General features: G+C 40.3%; 1 protein-coding gene across 7 annotated transcripts in view; it reads left to right on the top strand.

The window, feature by feature from the left end:
* SPIC (Spi-C transcription factor) overlaps nucleotides 1–11593 on the top strand; it is a 69517-nt gene extending 57924 nt beyond the window's left edge. For all 7 annotated transcript variants that reach the window (XR_014804229.1, XR_002344202.2, XM_084957408.1 and 4 more), the window contains 2 exons: nucleotides 1348–1456; nucleotides 10095–11593. Coding sequence is in view for 5 of the 7 variants with exons in the window: in XM_084957408.1 (XP_084813534.1) it covers nucleotides 1348–1456; nucleotides 10095–10522 (537 nt within the window). In the remaining 2 variants the exon portion in view is untranslated. The remainder of the gene's footprint in view (nucleotides 1–1347; nucleotides 1457–10094) is intronic.
* Nucleotides 11594–20358: the final 8765 nt, after the last annotated feature.

Below are 20358 nucleotides of genomic sequence, written 5' to 3'. Positions count from 1 at the left end.
GCCTCCCGCAAACAGAAGTGTCCCCCCCATCTATCACCATCTATCGCTCCCTCCGTGTCTTCTTTTACATTGTTTTCTTGATGTATCCATTTTATCAAGCAGTCTTAATCTAATAAAGGGAATGTAAATAGAAATTTTCTTTCAGTCATTACCTTCAACCATGCTATGTCAAACATCCTTTTTCTGTCCCTGTAAATTGTTCTGTCAAGTCCTCTCCAGCAAGATACTACTTTAAAGAAGGAGTTTTGAAAACAAACAAACAAAAAAGGTGTTCCCATTGTGGCTCAGTGAGTTAAGGACCCTATGTAGTCTCCATAAGGATGCAGATGTGATCCCTGGTCTGGATCAGTAGCTTAAGGATCCGGCATTGCCGCAAACTGTGGCATAGGTTGCAATTGGGGCTCGGATCCGGTGTTGCTGTGGCTGTGGGATAGGCTGGCAGCTGCAGCTCTGTTTTGATGCCCCACCCCCTTGCCTGGGAACTTCCATATGCCATAGGTACATCCGTAAAAAGAAAATAACTAACCAACTCACTAACTAACTAAATAAAATAGAGGCGTTTTGCTTCCTGCTTAACCTCTTTTACCCTCCCCCCTTAGGGTAGCTAGGTAAAATATAGGATGCCCAATATTTTTATTTGCTACAACTGGCAACCCTGCTTCCACTTCTCCTTCCACCCTCAGCATACACTGTATAGCCTCTTATGCCTGGGATTCCTTGCCTCCTGGGCAGCCCTCTGGTATAAGGTGTAGTCAGATGGCTCACACAGTGTCTAGTTAACCCATGGAGGCCCACATCTCCTTGCCATATGTAATGGTAGGGTCTCAGGCTGCTTAATCCTGTCTCCTCTCTTGGCTCTGCCCTCCCTTGGCTGCCATATTTCTCTTCTCTTTTCCTCTTGCCCAGATGGGCATCTAGTTCAGCAATGGAAATCCATCTTCCCTTTTTACTGGCACCTTAATTTCTACTAATAATTCTTTTGGTTCTTTCTCACTTGCTTTTTTTCTTTTTTCTTTTTAGAGCTGCACCTGGGGGCATACGAAAGTTCCCAGGCTAGGGGTCCCATCAGAGCTACAGGCATTGGCCTACGCCACAGCCACAACAATGCTGGATCCTAGCCAAGTCTGCAACCTACACCACAGCTCATGGCAACGCTGGATCCATAACCCACGGAGCAAGGCCAGGCATCCAACCCGCATCCTCATGGATACTAGTTGGATTTGTTTCCACTATGCCACAGTGGGAACTCCCCCGAACACTCTTTTTACCCTCAGCTTTTGACTTTAGCCACCAGCTGGGGGCCACATGGAAAATCCCACTTAACATCCTGCTGCATTATTTATGTAGAACGGTGCTGCGGACCTCTATTTTGAAGGAAATATTCATCAGTCTCTGCAGAACATCCCTGAAAACCAGCTGGTACAACCTGCTGTTCTTCAGCAAAAGGGAGGAAAAGGTATGTGGCTCCATCACTCTTTGTATAGGTAAAAGAACCAAATCTTCCTCAAAGTAGCTTTATTTTATTTACCTTTTTTTTTTTGGTCTTTTTAAGGCTGCACCCTTGGCATAAGGAGGCTCCCAGGCTAGGGGTCGAATCGCAGCTGTACCTGCTGGCCTATGCTTCAGTCATAGCAGCATCAGATCCAAGCCACATCTGCAAGCTACACCACAGCTCACGGCAACACTGGATCCTTAACCCACTGAATGAAGCCAGGGACCGAATCTGCGTCCTCATGTATGCTAGTCAGATTCATTTCTACTGAGCCATGATGGGAACTCCTATTTTGTATTTTACTTACTCTTTTGGCCATATGTGTGTCACATGGAAACTCCTGGGCCAGGGGTTAAACCCATGCCACAGCAGTGGCCCAGCTATTGCAATGACAATGCTGAATCCTTAACCCACTGTACACAAGGGAATTCCCAAAGCAGCTTTAATATCTGAGTTTGGAATTGTATTTACAAAATATTTTCTTATCACAATTGAGAATATTTAACTCTAACAGAGAAACCACTCCAAGCTATTCATCTTGGATGAGTTTTCCAATTGTTTCATAGACGTCTGGTGAAGGTACAGGGTGTTACTTAACTCAGATAAATCCGTATTCAGATTTATTGAGAACAAACTAGTGGTTACTAGTGGGGAGAGGGAAGCAGGGAGAGGTAATATAAGAGTAGGAGATTAAGGAGTTCCTGTTATAGCTCAACAGTGAAGAACCCATCTAGTATCCATGAGGATATGGGTTCGATCCTTGGCCTTGCTCAGTGTGTTAAGGATCTGGCATTACCATGAGCTGTGGTGTAGGTCACAGGTACAGCTTGGATCCTGAGTGCTATAGGGTATAGCACTGTGGTATAGGCTGGCGGCTACAGCTCTGATTCAACCCCTAGCCTGGGAACTTCCATATGCTGAGGTACAGCCCTAAAAAGACAAAAAAAAAAAAAAAAAAAAAAAAAAAGTAGGCGATTAAGAGGTATTATGTATAAAATAAGCTACAAGGATATAGTCTATAACATAGGGAATATAGCCCATATTTTATAATAGCTTTAAATAGAGTATGACTTTTAAAAGCTGTGAGTCATTATACTGTACACCTATAGCAGATGCAGATCAGATCTGGCCTTGCTGTGGCTGTGGTGTAGGCCGGCAGCTGTAGCTCTGAGTTGACCCCTAGCCTGGGAACCTCCATATGCTGTGGGTGCAGCCCGAAAAAGACAAAAGACAAAAACAAAAAAAAAACCCCACAAAAAGGTAGGGATAAGCATTAAAGCAAGAGTTCCCTGGTGGCCTAGTGGCTAAGGATCTGGTGTTGTCACATCTGTGGCTCTGGTCATTGCTGTGGTGCAAGTTCGATACCTGGCCTGGGAATTTCCACATGCTGTAGGAATGGCCAAAAAGAGAAAAAAGTATTAATAAAGCAGGATAGTAGCCTCTGTTGGCTAAAATGTAGGCCACACATATTCATGTGCGCTATTAAAGGGAGTATAAATTGGTATAAAGTTTTGTAAGGTAGTTCAGTGATTCCTACCAAAATTTTGAGTGCTCATATCTTCTGACTCTTTGTGACTGTATAACTCAGTGGTTGAGTGTGAACACTGGGTTAATTATGTGAGCCCAGCCAAATCACTTAACCTTCTATACCACAGTTGCCTTATTCAAAAAAGCGAATCACAGTAATTGTACAGACATTGTAAGGTTGCTATATAAATTAAGTGAGAAAATCTACATACAGCATTATGCCTATGGTCTGGTACTATAGATATTTCCCCAAATATCTTAGGTGCATGTGTATACATATATATGTATTAGGATGTTCCTTGCAATGTTTATGATAGTAAAAAATAGGAACTGACCTACTATATAGTCAGACTATAAGATACATTCCAATTTCAGGGGGCAATTTTATTTTATTTTATTTTTTGTATTTTTAGGGCCGCACCTGGGGCATATGGAGGTTCCCAGGCTAGGGGTCAAATCAGAGCTGCAGCCTCTGGCCTACACCACAGTCACAGCAACACCAGGTCCAGGTCATTTCTGTGACCTACACCACAGCTCACGGAAACAATGGATCCTTAACCCACTGAGCAAGACCAGGGATCAAACCTGTGTCCTGTGAGCTGTGGATCCTCAACACCGGATCCTTAACTCACTGAGGGGCCAGGGATTGAACCCGGGTCCTCATGGATACTAGTTGGTTTCATTACTGCTGAGCCACGATGGGAACTCTGCAATTTTTTTTTTTTTTCTGAAAAATAGAAAGGAAAATTACTTATTTATTTTTAGTCCAATCATTTATCATTTTATGAGTGTTACAATTTAGTTTTATTTTACGTGCAATTTTTTTGATTTTGTTTTTTTTGTCTTTTTAAAGAGCTGCACCTGTGACATATAGAGGTTCCCAGGCTAGAGGTCCAATCAGAGCTGTAGCTGCGGCCTTCACCATAGCCACAGCAATGCCAGATCTGAGCAGAATCTAAGACCTACACCACAGCTCATGGCAACATCCGATCCTCAATCCATTGAGTAAGGCCAGGGATCGAAACTGCGTCCTAATGGATCTAGTCAGATTCATTTCGACTGAGCCACAATGGGAACGCCTCTGCAGTTCTTAAAATGCTACTTTATCATAGCTATTTGAAATTATTTTGCTTTTTGTGTTTCCATTGTGGCTCAGCAGTAAGGAATCCAACTATTATCCATGAGGATGCTGGTTTGATCCCTGGCTTTGCTCAGTGGGTTAAGGATCTGGTGTTGCTGCAAGGTGTGGCATAGGTTGCAGACGCAGCTCAGATCTGGTGTTGCTGTGGCTGTGGCATAGGCCGGCAGCTGTAGCTCTGATTTGAAACCTAGCTTGGGAAACTCCATATGCTGCAGGTGAGGCCCTAAAAAAAAAAAAAAAATTTTTGCTTTAAAAAATTTTATTGCAGTAGTTGATTACAATAGTTTGATAATTGATTTAAATTAGTTTGAGGTTTACAATGTGTGATTGAATTTTTATAGGTTATACTCCCTTTAAAGTTACTATAAAATATTGGCTACATTTTCTGTGTTGCGTGATATACCCATGCAGCCTTTTTTTTTTCTTTTTGGCTGTGCCCATGGCATACAAAAGTTCCTGGGCCAGGGATCAAATCTGAGCCTCAGCAGTGACAATGCTGGATCCTTAACCTGCCGAGCCACCTGAGAACTCCTCACTGTGATTTGCATTTGATTTGCATTTCTCTGATAACTAGTAATATTGAGCCTAAAAAGTTTTGCATGTGTCTGTTAGCCATCTGTATGTCTTTGGAAAAATATCTACAGCTCTTCTGCCCATTTTTTAATTGTGCTGTTTGTTTTTTTGACATTGAGTTGTATGAGTTATTTGTCTATTTTTTATATTAACTATTTGTTGGTCATATCATTTACAAATATTTGCTCCCAGTCAGTAGGTTGTCTTTTTATTTTGTCAGTCGTTTCCTTTGCTGCCCAACAGTTTTTAAATTTAAGTAGGTCCCATTTGTTTATTTTTGTTTTTGTTTCCTTTGCCTTAGGAAACAGATTTTTTTTAAAAAATTGCTACAGGAGTTCCTATTGTGGCTCAGCAGTAACGAATCTGACTAGTATCCATGAGGATGCAGGTTTGATCCCTGGCCTCGCTCAGTGGGTTAAGGATTCGGTGTTGCATCGAGCTGTGGTGTAGGTCACAGACATGGCTCAGATCTGGCGTGGCTGTAGCTGTGGCTTAGGCCAGCAGCTGTAGCTCCCTTTCAACCCTAGCCTGGGAACTTGCATATGTCTCTGGTGTGGTCCTAAAAAAAAAAAACAAACAAACTTTTTTTCTACAATTTATGTCAAAGAGTGTTCTGCCTGTGCTTTTCTTCTAAGAGTTTTATGGTTTCTGGTTTTGTTTTTTGTTTTTTTTTTTGTCTTTTTGTCGTTGTTGTTGCTATTTCTTGGGCCGCTCCCGCGGCATATGGAGGTTCCCAGGCTAGGGTCGAATCGGAGCTGTAGCCACTGGCCTACGCCAGAGGCACAGCAACGCAGGATCCGAGCCGCGTCTGCAACCTACACCACAGCTCACGGCAACGCCGGATCGTTACCCCACTGAGCAAGGGCAGGGACCGAACCCGCAACCTCATGGTTCCTAGTCGGATTCGTTAACCACTGCGCCACGACGGGAACTCCTGGTTTCTGGTTTTATATTTAGGTCTTCAGTCCATTTTGAATTTATTTTTGTAAATGATGTAAGAAAATGTTCTGATTTCATTCTTTTACATATAGCTATCCATACTTAAAATTAATTTTAAGTGAACATATATATATATATATTTTTATTTTTTTGCTTTTTCTAGGGCTCTACCCATGGCATATGGAGGTTCCCAGGCTAGGGGTCCAATCAGAGCTGTAGTCGCTGGCCTACACCACAGCCACAGCAACTTGGGATCCAAGCCATGTCTGCAACCTACACCACAGCTCACGGCAACGCCAGATCCTTAACCCACTGAGTGAGGCCAGGGATTGAACCCGCAACCTCATGGCTCCTAGTCAGATTCGTTAACCACTGAGCTATGATGGGAACTCCTATATATATATTTTATTTTATTTTATTTATTTTTTGGGTCTTTTGTCCTTTTAGGGCTGCACCTGTGGCATATGGAAGTTCCCAGGCCTGGGATCGAATCAGAGCCACAGCCGCCAGCCTATGCCACAGCCACAGCAATGCCAGATCCGAGCCCCATCTGCGACCTACACCACAGCTTAGGGCAACACTGGATCCTTAACCCACTGAATAAGATTGAACCCGCAACCTCATGGTTCCTAGTCGTATTCATTTCCACTGCACCATGATGGGAACTCCAAAATGAATAGTTTTTGAGTTAACTAGTTTTGTTTCTATAAAACAATATGCTGTATCCTAGAATTATAAAATTCTAGGAGTTCCTGTGGTGACTTAGCCTTCCCCCCCCCCCCCCCCCCACTTTTTAGGGCTGCTCCCGTGGCTCAGCCTTAACAAACCTGATTAGTATCAGGGAGCTCTTGTCATGGGTCAATGGTTAATGAATCTAAGAACCATGAAGTTGGGGGTTCGATCCCTGGCCCCGCTCAGTGGGTTAAGGATCCGGCATTGCCATGAGCCATGGTGTAGGTCGCAGACGCAGCGTGGATCTGGCGTTGCTGTGACTTTGGTGTAGGCCAGCGGCTACAGCTCTAATTAGACCCCTAGTCTGGGGACCTCCATATGCCTCGGATGCGGCCCTAGAAAAGACAAAAAGAAAAAAAAAAAAAAGAAAGAAAAACCCGACTAGTATCTATGAGGTTGTGGGTTCTATCCCTGCCCTCATTCAGTGGGTTAAGGATCTGGCGTTGCCATGAGCTGTGGTATAGGTTGCAGATGCAGCTCAGGATCCCAAGCTGCTATGGCTGTGGTGTAGGCCGGCAGCTACAGGTCCAATTCAACTCCTAGACTGGGAACTTCCCTATGCTAAGGGTGCAGCCCTAAAAAGACAAAAAAAAAAAAAAAAAAAAAAAAAAAAAAAAAAAATATATATATATATATATATAACTATTCAGGAATATTCTAATCCAGCAAGGAATAATGTGTAAAATCATATAAGTAGATCTACTAAATATTAGTATTGGATATTGAATGATGATAGCAATTTAATAGAAGACTAGCACTTCTACGTCTATCATCTATTTTTTTTTTTTTTAAACAAACCTATTAACTACTAACTCCAGGGTATGACACCTGTGTCCTTTCATTGATGTTTCATGCTTTGGAGCTTTGCCATTAGGGAAAGTATCATTTACCACTCTGTTTTATTTTTAAAATTTTTTTCATTTTAAGGTTTTATTGAAGAATAGTTGATTTACAATGTTGTGATAATTTCTGCTGTACAACAAAATGATTCAGTTACACATATTCATACATCCATTCTTTTTCAGATTCTTTTCCTGTATAGATTATCACAGACTATTGGGCAGCGTTCCCTGAGCTATACAGTATGTCCCCACTGGCCAGTCACTCCATACCAATTCATTGGCATATGCATACTTTTAGAGCTGAGTCTTCAACTTGAAGCAGCAATACATTTGAAACAATGAAACTTCAAAATACTTTAGGAATTCATTATTGGGGGAAAAATAGTACAGTCATAAAAATAGAACATATATAATTATTAAAAGGCAACAAGGCATATTTTAAGTATCGAAACAAAAAATACTCTAAAATACATTTTGTTTTTTGTTGTAACCCTTTTTACTTCCATAATTCAAAAGTAAGAATGTTCATTATTAAACATCCAAATGGGGGTTCCCACTGTAATGCAGTGGAAACGAATCCAACTAGTATCCATGAGGATGTGAGTTTGATCCCTGACCTTTCTCAGTGGGTCGGGGATCTGGCTTTGACATGAGCTGTGGTGTAGGTCAAAGATGTGGCTTGGATCCCACTTTGCTGTAGCTGAGGCATAAACCAGCAGCTGTAGCTCCAATTCTACCCCTAGCCTGGGAACTTCCATATGCCGTGAGTGCAGCCCTAAAAAGCAAATAACTAAATTCAGGTATATAAAAAATAAGTGAAAATATTCTTTTGTCCCACACTATGCCCCATTGTTAACAATTTAGTATTTCCTCTATCTATAGCTAATCTCTATATTGTTCTATTATTTATTTAGTATATATTATTACTGTATATTATTCATACAAAATATTGTGATAACATTTTTAATTTGTAAAGGGTATGCATATCTTTATATATGCAAAAAATAAATCATTTTCTAGGGATATAGGAGAGACTTGGGCTTTTACTTTCAGTTTGTTTTTGGAGGGAGTGGGATGGACTGGGAGTTTGGAGTTAGTAGATGCAAACTATTACATTTGATATGAATAAGCAATGAGAGCCTGCTGTATAGCACAGGGAACCATATCTAGCCACTTGTGATGGAACATGATGGAGGATATTGTGAGAAAAAAATGTATATGTGTGTGTGTGTGTGTGTGTGTGTGTGTTACTGGGTCACTTTGCTATATAGCAGAAATTGACAGAACATTGTAAATCAACTATAATAAAAATTTTAAAAATACTTCTGGTTTTAAAAAATAAAAATGTAAACATTTCTTTCAAAATTGAAAACAAACTTTAAAAGGCAAGGATCCATTATAATTGACGTGACCACTGGTTGAGCGGCAGAGAGCTCATTTAAGGCTATGACTTTAATTCATGATGCGTTTTTTGGTAAGTCCCTTTCATTTCTCAATTTATAAACTCAAGATAATATAATGCAAAAGATAATCCTTGTAAAAACCTCTGAGGTTTTTGGATGAATGATGACTGATGCACGAGTATTACACCCCAGAGACTGTTTACAGCAGTTTGGGAGTCTACTATTCTACTTTCTCAAGGGGAAAATGGAATTTGGCCATGGGGCTTTTAGCTGCTGACAGATCTGGTGGGACATGATATTTATAGGCCAATTCAGAAGTCACAAAACGGGTTGTCACCTTTGTTCTCCAATCCACTGAACAAGCAAAAACCACAATAGATATTTCCTTTCTAGTTATTCTGAGATATAAAGGGCTGTGTTCCTAAGAGAGATTAAAAACTCTGGCAGTACCATTTTATTTCACAGCAGTGAAATATCACCATGCTCATTGCCATTGCTCTCAAATCGTGTCAAAATGTCATGAAGATATTTTTGCATTTAACTCCAGTTTTTTTCCATTCTTTATTTTTCAAGTAATTATGCAGAACCAGAGTTAGCATTTTTACCTAACCTTCTTTGTTACTGATTTCACTTATATTTGCACACTGCTTTGCATTTTACAAAAGGCATTCACTTCCTTCACTCATTTGACTTTTTATTTGAATAAAACCCCTTCAAATGAGTTGCCCTTTCGAAATGGCTTTTCAAGTTTTTTTAAAACCACGAAACTCTGCAGTCCATTTTACTCAGTTTTGTTGTTCTGCAGACAGCTTAATATATGACATAAAACTAGTAGTCAAGATTTAACTGTGGGAGTTCCCGTCCTGGCACAGTGGTTAACGAATCCGACTAGAAACCATGAGGTTGCGGGTTCGGTCCCTGCCCTTGCTCAGTGGGTTAACGATCCAGCGTTGCTGTGAGCTGTGGTGTAGGTTGCAGACGCGGCTCGGATCCCGCGTTGCTGTGGCTCTGGTGTAGGCTGGCAGCTGCAGCTCCGATTTGACCCCTAGCCTGGGAACCTCCATATGCCGCAGGAGCGGCCAAAGAAATAGCAAAAAGACAAAAAAAAAAAAAAAAAAAAGATTTAACTGTGAAGAAAGATCACATGACAACTGGGAAACTCTGATAAAGAGACTTGACACCTCCCTTTGTCAGTGAAGGACAGGACACAGTTTTGGACAGCTTCCCCAGCAAAGAACGGTTCTATTGAAACTTCAATAGGCCAAATAGACCCTTGACTTTTAATCCCATGAAATGATACCATAAATGCATTCTAAGGGGGTGAGTAGGAAGAAAACCAGTTCTACTGCAGCTTTGAATTCTGTAGTCACTCAGCAAACCCTTTCTGAGGATGTTCTTTGTGTATAGCCATGGTGGAGTGAGACATAGCGTCCCTCTTATTTTAGGCAGGAAGAAGCTCCGACTGTTTGAATACCTTCATGAATCCCTGTGCAATCCAGAGATGGCATCGTGTATTCAGTGGATAGACCAGACCAAAGGCATCTTTCAGTTCGTATCAAAAAACAAAGAAAAACTTGCCCAACTTTGGGGGAAAAGAAAAGGCAACCGGAAGACCATGACTTACCAGAAAATGGCCAGAGCATTGAGGAATTATGGAAGAACTGGGGAAATCATCAAAATCCGGAGAAAATTAACTTACCAGTTCAGTGAGGCCATTCTCCAAAGACTTTCTCCATCATATTTCTTAGAAAAAGAATTCTTCTACTCACAGTATGTTCAACCTGATCAAGGATATCTCAGCTTAAATAACTGGAATGCAAATTATAATTGTGCATATGCCAATTACCATGAGCTAAGTCATGCTGATTGCTAAATATACTCTTACATTTCATAATTTTCTGGCATCAGAAATACTTGCAAATTTTAGGATTTTTCTCTGAAAGCAAATGCTGCAGGAAAAAAAAAAAACTTCATTATTGCTCTCTTTTATGAAGTAGGGTATAATCTATACTAACTTGGTGAGAAATTTTGCCAGTCAGCAAATTTAAAATGATCAAGTCCCATTTGGAAATATGCATAAATGTCCTTCCTCTTACTATTGTCTATGCAGTACTTCTAGATTAATAATACCAGTAGAGATGACTTGATTTATATATTGGTTTAAACATTATTTTACTGTCACATACTCAGACACAAAAATCACTCTAATGTACATCCAACAGCTTTAGCAACAAAACAAAAAAATGATTGCCTGTGATACTGTTCATGCTAAATTACATTCATAGCTTTAAAAACTTCAGGGGCTAAAATTAGAACTACCATATGATCCAGCAATTCCATTCCTGCGTATATAGCCAAAGAAAGTGAAAACACTAATTTGAAAACATATATGCATCCCAAAGTTTATAGCAGCATTATTTGTAATAGCCAAGATATGGAAGCAGCTTAAATGTCAATCAACAGATGAATGGATAAAGAAAATGTGGTATAAATGGAATGTTACTCAGCCATAAAAAGAATGAAATTATGCTATTTGCAGCAACATGGGTGGACCTGGAGGCTTAGTGAAATAAGTCCTGTACGTTATCATTTATAGGTGGAATCTAAAAATTGAAACAAACAAATGAATATACCAAAATAGAAATGGACTCAAAGATATAGAGAACAAACTAGTTACCAATGGGGAGAAGGAAGTGGGGGGAGGGGCAAGATAGGTTTAGGGGATTAAAGAGGTGCAGACTACTATGTATAAAATAAGATACAAGGATGTAATGTATAGCACAGGGAGTATAGCCGATATTTTATAATAGCTTTACAGGAAATATAATCTAGAAAAATATGTAATACATCTGAAACTAATATAATATTGTACATCTGAAACTAATATAATATTGTGAATCAACTATATTTCTATAAAATAAAGATTTTAAAATAAAAACTTTAATAGCTGTCCTGAACCAATATTTTGTCCGCACTTCAAACCTCCTGGTCTGTCTGTACCATGTGACACTAAAGAAGCAATGGTCTAGGAGTTCTCTGGTGCCTCACTGGGTCAGGCATTGTCACTGCTATGGCTCAGGTCACTTCTGTGGCTGGGGTTCAATCCCCTGGCCCAGGAACTTTTGCATGCTGTGGGCATAGCCAAAAATTAAAAAGAAGGGAAAAAAAAAGAAGCTGACACTTGTGTCATAAAATATCTCCTTTTATTATTGACAGCTATATTTTAATAAATAATGAGAAAAAAAAAAAGCAGCAGCAGAGATGGTCTAAGGAAGATGCCACCTACAAACTCCAAAGCTTACACTTCTCAGCAGTCACCTCCTAGTATGCATTTCTTTTGCCTGGTGTAGATCCAGGAACAAAGGTTCCTTGCTTTCCTGCCATTCAGCCATGGGGAGGTGCTCTTGCACCACTGGCTCTCTGTCCCAACCTTGGGTCATGTTGTCTTTCTTGGAACATTTGGAGAAAAGAAAAAAACAAAACAAAACAAAACAAAAGACTTTAATAAACGAGACTAGCAAATAATAAACCCTAGAGAGGAGCCAAGATTCAGGCAGTCTTGCCTGAAATCTATGGTGTATTCTCAATATTCCATAAGAAACCCCAGGAAGACTCTGTTTCTTACTACTTGGCAGGTTTATGCATATGCTGTCTGTATTACCGTGAAGAAGGAGAGCTTCCTAGATGGTATGGGCCATCTTCAGTCAAGGGCAAGAGAGACTGGTCAGTAGGCCAAGAGCTCCCTGGAGCTTTCTCTATCAGATGTGCACCATTCCCAGTCTCCCCTTTTCCTTTGTGCCCTCGGGTACCTTTCCTTCAGAAGAAACAAACACATTTTATGATGTAGGTGAACAAATAAAATTTTACATACCAAGTATGTTTTATATAAGCAATTAAATGATAACAACCATGAGGTGAAAGGTCACATTTACAAGTTTTAGAGTTTTAGAATATTTTGTTTCTTCTCATTACCTCACTAAAATCAGGGAGATCAGTTGGGATGCTCTGGGCTTCAAGTAACAAAAAACTCTGACTCAAACTGGTGTAACAATTGCTCCTGATGAGGCCCTACTTCCTGGTACTGAATTTTGAAGCAGTAAACTTTCTTGGTTGCAGTTCACTTAAATCAGCTTTGACTCACTGAAGTATTTGCTGGGATTTATGGAACAGTATTAGATTGCTTACAGAATTTCCGAGAAAGCTGGAGAACAAGCAACCGGATGTGAAGCCCCAAACCACATCAAAGATCTGGCCAAATGAGGACATCACTGTCATTGGTACTGGTCACTCGATGCTGCAACTTATGTCATCTCGAGTGTCACTGAAGAGAACTAGCAGAGCATCCCTGTGGCCCCCAGAAACGTTCTTGCAACTGCCATTGGATTCAGGGATGGTCGTCTATCCCCTCTGCTTCTGTAAATCACTGGATCCCCATTTAAAGTCCGGGAAAGGAACTTCTGATTGGCTGACGCTTGATCATGTGCTCATGCTTGGCTGCAAAGAAAGCTAGAAAAGTGACTATCTGGAATTTTCAGTTCTTATGCTGGGAGACTGTTTCTGCATCCTATCAAGACTCAGAAGGTCAAGAATTCCCCAAACATAGAAAGGGGTTCAGATGCTGGGCAGCCAAAAGAATGACAAAAGTTCACTAGAATTTTAAACTACAATAACAAGGATCAGAGCATGAAATAGTTTAATTTTAAAGACCTTTGCCCTACCTGGCAAATTTCCAAAACGAATACAAAAACAAAAAAAAAAACAAAAAAAAACCCCACTCTTTGTTCTTAGTACTTCTGTGGTCATAGAAATTTAAACAGTTTCTAAACAACTTTTCCTTATCTTTCTGAGAGGGCAATTTCAGCACGGTATTTATATTCTCTGATTATCAAGTAAAACTGTAACATTTCTATAGTTGAAGCTAATCTAAAAAATTAAAGCCTATACTTTTTAACTTTTACGATAGGGAGACTTCATTCATATCTGTTTTCTTTTGTTCAGGCGCTTTTGTAATGTCCCAGTTTCGTGATTCATTTTCACTGGGCTTAAGTTTGAAGAGCTCAAAATAATGTAATCAACCAAGTATCATAGGTAACAGATACTCTTTTCCCAAGAGCATTTTCTGGTTGCCAGAGCTGGCTCTGAGGATGTGAATGTCTACTGGCAGTGCTCAAGGTTCAGTGGTGCCCTAGGACCAGCTCTCAACCCATGGAAGATGGAGTTGGTAGATACTTACCTCTGCTTCATCACCTCTCATTTGGCATATTGCTGAGGCATGTTCTTATGCTTCCTACGCCTCCAAAGCTGATTCCTGAAACCACCTCTCAAACTGCTAACATTCACATCCTTGTCTCAGTTTTGCTTCTGGAGAAGGGGGAAGGTACAGCACAAGCCATTCACTGAATCGAGCTCCTTAGGACACTGTTTTATCAATCACAAGTGAGAATAGTGGACTAGCAGTTACAACTCACTGAAATGCTAGTTAGGTTTGCCGTCTCCTCTCTCTTTCAGGCAGGCTGGAGTTCCCGTCGTGGCGCAGTGGTTAACGAATCCGACTAGGAACCATGAGCTTGCAGGTTCAATCCCTGCCCTTGCTCAGTGGGTTAACGATCCGGCGTTGCTGTGAGCTGTGGTGTAGGTTGCAGACGCGGCTGGGATCCTGCGTTGCTGTGGCTCTGGCATAGGCTGGCGGCCACAGCTCCGATTCGACCCCTAGCCTGGGAACCTCCATATGCCACAGGAGCGGCCCAAGAAATAGCAAAAAAAAAAAAAAAAAAAAAAAAAAAAAAAAGACATCTTTCAGGCAGGCTGTACCATGAGTCAAGGTGGGTATTAACATCCTGATGTTATAGATAGAGACTCTGATGATGGAGTAATTTAAATATCTTTTCTAAAATCATCTGGATAATGCATATTCTACTGTCATTTGAACTCAGGTCCATCTAATTCTTTTATTTATTTATGTATTTATTTATTTATTGTCTTTTGTCCTTTTGGGCTGCACCTGCAGCATGTGGAGGGTCCCAGGCTAGGGGTCTAATTGGAGCTGTAGCCGTCAGCCTCCGCCACAGCCACAGCAATGCCAGATCCGTGCCGCGTCTTCGACCTACACCACAGCTCATGGCAACGCCAGATCCTCAACCCACTGAGCAAGGCCAGGGATCGAACCTGCAACCTCATGGCTCCTAGTCAGGTTCATTAACCACTGAGCCACAGCAGCGGGAACTCCAATCTAATTCTTTCTGCTATGCCGTCCTGTCTGCTGATGTCAAAGACCATCTTAGGTGTGCACGAAGAGAGGTTCTCTCCTGGTCCAGTGCTAGATTTTCACACCACTATCATTTTGCAGGAAAGCTTTTGCTAATTTTATTAAATGCCATTAATAAAAATCATGTATAAAATCACCATCTCTCTGTCACTGTTGATGGGAGTGTACATTTGTACAATCCTTGGAGGACAATGGGACAATATTAAGCCAAGTTTTAAAGCACCATAGCTAAATATCACTATATTTTAAATTTATATCAAGGTACTCATGTACAGAATTTAAATCTCAATAGTTCTGAGAGCCTTATAATGGGAAACAGTGGAACCTTCCTCCGACCCTCTCTGCTTCCAGTTTTGTTCTCAGAGCAACTATTTCACATCCTTTTAGCTATTTCTTCTGTCTTTATGACACAAGTATAAATAAATATGAGTGCTACAATTTTTTGGTTTCCCAACTTCACATGCTATCAATTGATATTATCACCTTGTCCCCACTTATAAGGCATCGGGCTTCTTCTCATTTCACTAAGGCACCTCTTCAAAGAGCTTCTTAATCTAATTTCATAGCAGGTTAGTATTTTTAGTCCCTGTAAGTGTAAATATACCTTGATTTTATCCTTATATTTGATTTTTAGTTTGGGTAGGAAATTCAAAGTTAAAAACCAGGTTCTCTCTGAATTTGGAAGGCATTTCTCCATCATCTTCTCATGTTCACTATTTTTTTTTTTTTTTTTTTGATCATGCCCAACAGATGGTGGCTTCTTTTCTTTTCCTGTCTGAAAATTTTTGAATCTCCTTTTTATCCTGGGTGTTTCTAAACTTGCTTGATTTTGTGCCCTGGCACGGGTACTTTTTAACATACTATGTTGAGCATTTAGTGTACTTTTTAAACATGAAGACTCATACTTTTCAGTTGTAGGATATTTTTACGGTTATTTCTTTGACAATTTCTTCCTCACTATTTTCTGTCTCACATTTTGAAAATTCTAACTATTAGACTTTATGAATTGATCCTGTAAATCTTATCATTTCTTTTCTCTTCCTCTTTTTTTTTTTTTTTTTCTTTTTTACAGCCACGCCTATGGCATATGGAAGCTCCTGGGCTAGGGGTCGAACCGGAGCTGCAGTTGTGACCTACTCCATAGCCATGGCAACACCAGATCCAAGCTGTATCTGTGACCTATGCTACAGTTTGTGGCAATGCCAGCTCCTTAACCCAGGTAGCGAGGCCAGGGATTGAACCCACATCCTCTCAGACACTATGTCAGGTTCTTAACCCACTGAGCCACAATGGGAAGTCAATCTCTCTCTTTTTTCTAATGCATGTACACATGCATTGCAATCATTATTGACGACAAGTCTGTGGCTGAAAAAAAGCACTATATCTTTTGGTACAAATAATCCTAGTAGGAACTGAACACAACAGGCCTAGCCAGGGCTTCCTGATGATGCCATAATGACATTCATGAGAAAATTTTCAGTAGCTTGGGGAAGTCAGGACAGAGGTAGTTTTAATCTTTTGAGTATAAATGGCAATTAAAGCAATGGACATCATATTTATTTTAGATAGAGTACAGAGTGAGAGGATAGCCAAGCATATAGTTAATAAACAGATGACAATTTTAAAAGAGAGAAAACTGAATTATAAGCCAAAGTATAAGATAAATATCTATGGGTCCACATTGATATAGATAAGTGATTTAATAAACTAATTAAGGACAGTAGACAGAAGTTGGATGCAGGAGAACTCATAATAATTTACATAGATACTCTACCCTCCAGAAGGTGGGGGAGAACACCCCACCCTCTGTCTTTGCAGTAGAGAAAATTAACACTACCTCAGCCAGGAAACTAAGATGAGCATCATCAGTGATAACCAGGCGATTAAGTTTAGCATCATCAGTATCACACATATTGATATTATGTGCCCTTGATAGGAAATGATGAAAATAACATTTTACCTGTATGATCTTCCTCCCCCCAAACCTACAACCCTAGTTTAACCGTAAGACAACATCAGACAAATGCCAACTTGGGAACATTCTACAAAATACCTAAACAGTAATCCTCAAAAATGTCAGCATCATCAAAAACAATGGAAGGAACAGAAGTAACTTCACATCGTCTCTTAAAGTCACTTCATAGTTTTTTGCTTTGTTTTTCAATACACCTATTCTATAAACCCTGCCTCTCCCCTCTTTCTCAGCCAGCTTTCTCAGCTTGTTTAAAGGTACTGCAAAATGCTATTGACTTGTAGCTTCCAGGTCTGCATAACCTTTTAGCACCTGCATCCACAATAGCAGGAATCTTTTTTTTTTTTTTTTTGCTTTTTAGGGCTGGACTCACAGCATATGGAAGTTCCCAGGCTAGGGGTCTAATTGGAGCTACAGCTGCCAGCCTACACCACAGCCACAGCAACGCAGGATCCGAGCCACATCTGCAACCTACACCACAGCTCAGAGCAACGCTGGATCCTTAATCCACTGAGTGAGGCCAGGGATTGAACCCTCCTCCTCATGGCTACTAGTCAGATTTGTTTCCACCACATTACAACAGGAACTCCCTAGCTGGCATCTTCTGTCTTTATCTCTAAAGTCAAATTCCCAAACACATAATTTCCTGGAGAAGGGTATCTTTGGTGCTTATCTTCAGATGTCACTAATTATTGGCTCATCTGTAAAAGGACTCCTTCAGTTAGAGGTTCAACCTAGCTCCATTTAGCTGTGACCAATGGAGATGGGCAAACCTTATTAAGAAAGCGTGTGCTTAGGGTGAGCACCCCCAAAACATTTCTACTTCAGCTACTGTGGTTAAGAGAATAAAACGCCTTAGAGAGGTGAGATAGGTAGTGTGATATCCATTTCTTAATCTCCAGAACCTGTGAATAAATTGTTACGTGGCAAGAGTATGAAGGGTGCAGATGCAACTTCAAGATGTTGATCAGGTGACCTTAAAATTGGAAGATGATCCTGGGTTACCCAGGTGGATCCAATGGAATTATTCACGAGCGTCTTTAAAGGTGGAAGAGGGAGGAAGACGAATCAATGTTAGAGTGATGAGATGTGAGAAAGGCTCAGCCAGCCTTTGCTGCCTTTGAAGATGGAAGGGGCCCAGGAGCTAGTGAGTGTGGGCAGCCTCTAGGAGATAGAACATGCAAGAAAAATATTCTCCTTTAGAGCCTCCAGAAGGGAATGCAGTCCTGCCAACACCTTGATTACAGCTCAGTGAGACCCAATTTTTGGAATCTGTCCTATAAATTGTAAGAATTTAATTTTTCTTTTTAAAAATTGAAGCGTAGTTGATTTAAATTATTGCATTAGTTTCAGGTGTATAGCATAGTGATTCAGGGTGTGGGTTTTTTGCAGTTTATATTCCATTATATGTTATTATAAGATATTGGATATTGGTCCTTGTGCTATAGAGTAAATCTTTGTTGCTTATCTATTTTATGTACGGTAGTTTGTATCTGTTAATCCCCTACTCCTAATTAGTCCCTTGTCCCTCCTCTCCCCTTTGGTAACCATAGGTTTTTTTCCCTATGTCTGTAAATTTGTATTTGTCTTGTATGTAGACTCATTTTTATTATTTTTTAGATTCCACAATAAGTGATACCATACAGTGTTTGTCTTTCTCTGACTTATTTCACTAAACATATTATCTTCTAGATTCACCCATGTTGCTGCAAATGGCAGAGAATGCTTTGCCTGTGTTCTCTTCCAGGAGCTTGATGGTGTCTTTTCTTATATTTAAGTCTTTAAGCCATTTTGAGTTTATTTTCGTGCTTATAGTTTCATTGATTTGCCTGTCCAGGTGAAAACCTTAAAATTTCACTTTAAAAAGTCTGTTGTGTTAATTATTATTATTATTATTTGCCTTTTAGGGCCACACCCATGGCGTATGGAAGTTCCCAGGCTCGGAGTCAAATTAGAGCTGCAGCTGCCAACCTGCATCACAGCCACAGTGATGCCAGATCTGAGCCACATCTGCAACTGCATCTACAATCCAGCAATGCCAGATCCTTTAACCCACTGAGTGAGTCCAGGGATCAAACCCATGTCCTCATGGATACTAGTCAGGTTCATTACCACTGAGCCACAATGGAAATTTCCATATGCCACAGGTACGGCCCTAAAAAGACAAAAAAGACAAAAAAAAAAAAAAAAAAAAGAATGAAATGAATCCAGCTAGTATCCATGAGGACATGGGTTCGATCCCTGGCCTCACTCAGTGGGTTAAGGATCTGACATTGCCTTGAGCTGTGGTGTAGGTCGCAGACACAGCTCAGATCCCCTATTGCTATGGCTGTGGTATAGGCCAGTGGCTACAGCTCTGATTTGACACCTAGCCTGGGAACTTCCATAGGCTGCATGTTTGGCCCTATGAAAATAAAAAAATATATATATATTCATTATAGCTGATTTACAATGTTCTTTCAATTTCTGCTGTACAACGAAGTGACCCAGTCATACATATACATAGATACACACACACACACACACACACACACACACACACACACACACACACACACACATTCTTTTTCTCACATTATCCTCCATCATGTTCCATCACAAGTGACTAGATATATTTCCTGGTGCTATACAGCAGGAACTCATTGCTTATCCATTCCAAATGCAATAGTTTGCAACTACTAACCCCAAATTCCCAGTCCATCCCATTTCCTCCCTCTCCCCTTGGCAACCATAGGTCTGTTCTCCATGCCCATGAGTTTGTTTCTTTCCTGTAGATAGGTTCATTTGTGTCATATATTAGATTCCAAATATGTCGTATCAAATGGTATTGGCCTCTTTCTGACTTATTTCACTTAGTTATGAGAATCTCTAGTTCCATCCATGTTGCTACAGATGGCATTATTTTGTTCTTTTCATGGCTGAGTAATATTCCATTGTGTATATACACCACATCTTCTTAATCCATTCATTCATCTGCCAATGGACATTTAGTTTGTTTCTTTGTCTTGGGTATTGTGAATAGCACTGCAATGAACATAGGGGTGCATGTATCGTTTTCAATGAAAGTTTTGTCTGGATATATGCCCAGGACTGGGATTGCTGGGCCATATGTAGTTTTATATTTAGTTTTATAAGGTACCTCCATACTGTTTTCCATACTGGTTGTACCAATTTACATTCCCAACAGTGAGAGGGGGTACCATTTTCTCCACACCCTCTCCAGCATTTGTTGTTTGTTGAATTGTTGATGATGGCCATTCTGACTGGTGTGAGGTGGTATCTCATTGTAGTTTTGATTTGCATTTCTCTAATAATTAGTGATATTGAGCATTTTTTCATATGCCTGTTGGCCATCTGTGTGTCTTCTTTGGAGAAATGTCTGTTTAGGTCTTCTGCCCATTTTTCAGTTGGGTTGTTTATTTTGTTGTTGTTGAGTTGCATGTGTTGTGTGTGTATTTTGGAGATGACGCCC

This window comes from Sus scrofa, chromosome 5, assembly GCF_054392235.1.
Source record: "Sus scrofa isolate SSC_HxYL_T2T_F1_AM1 chromosome 5, Sscrofa_HxYL_maternal_Yorkshire_Landrace_v2.0, whole genome shotgun sequence".
NCBI lineage: Eukaryota > Metazoa > Chordata > Mammalia > Artiodactyla > Suidae > Sus > Sus scrofa.
The sequence above is the reverse complement of the archived record's forward strand: the minus strand, read 5'-3'. Positions and strand labels throughout refer to the sequence as shown.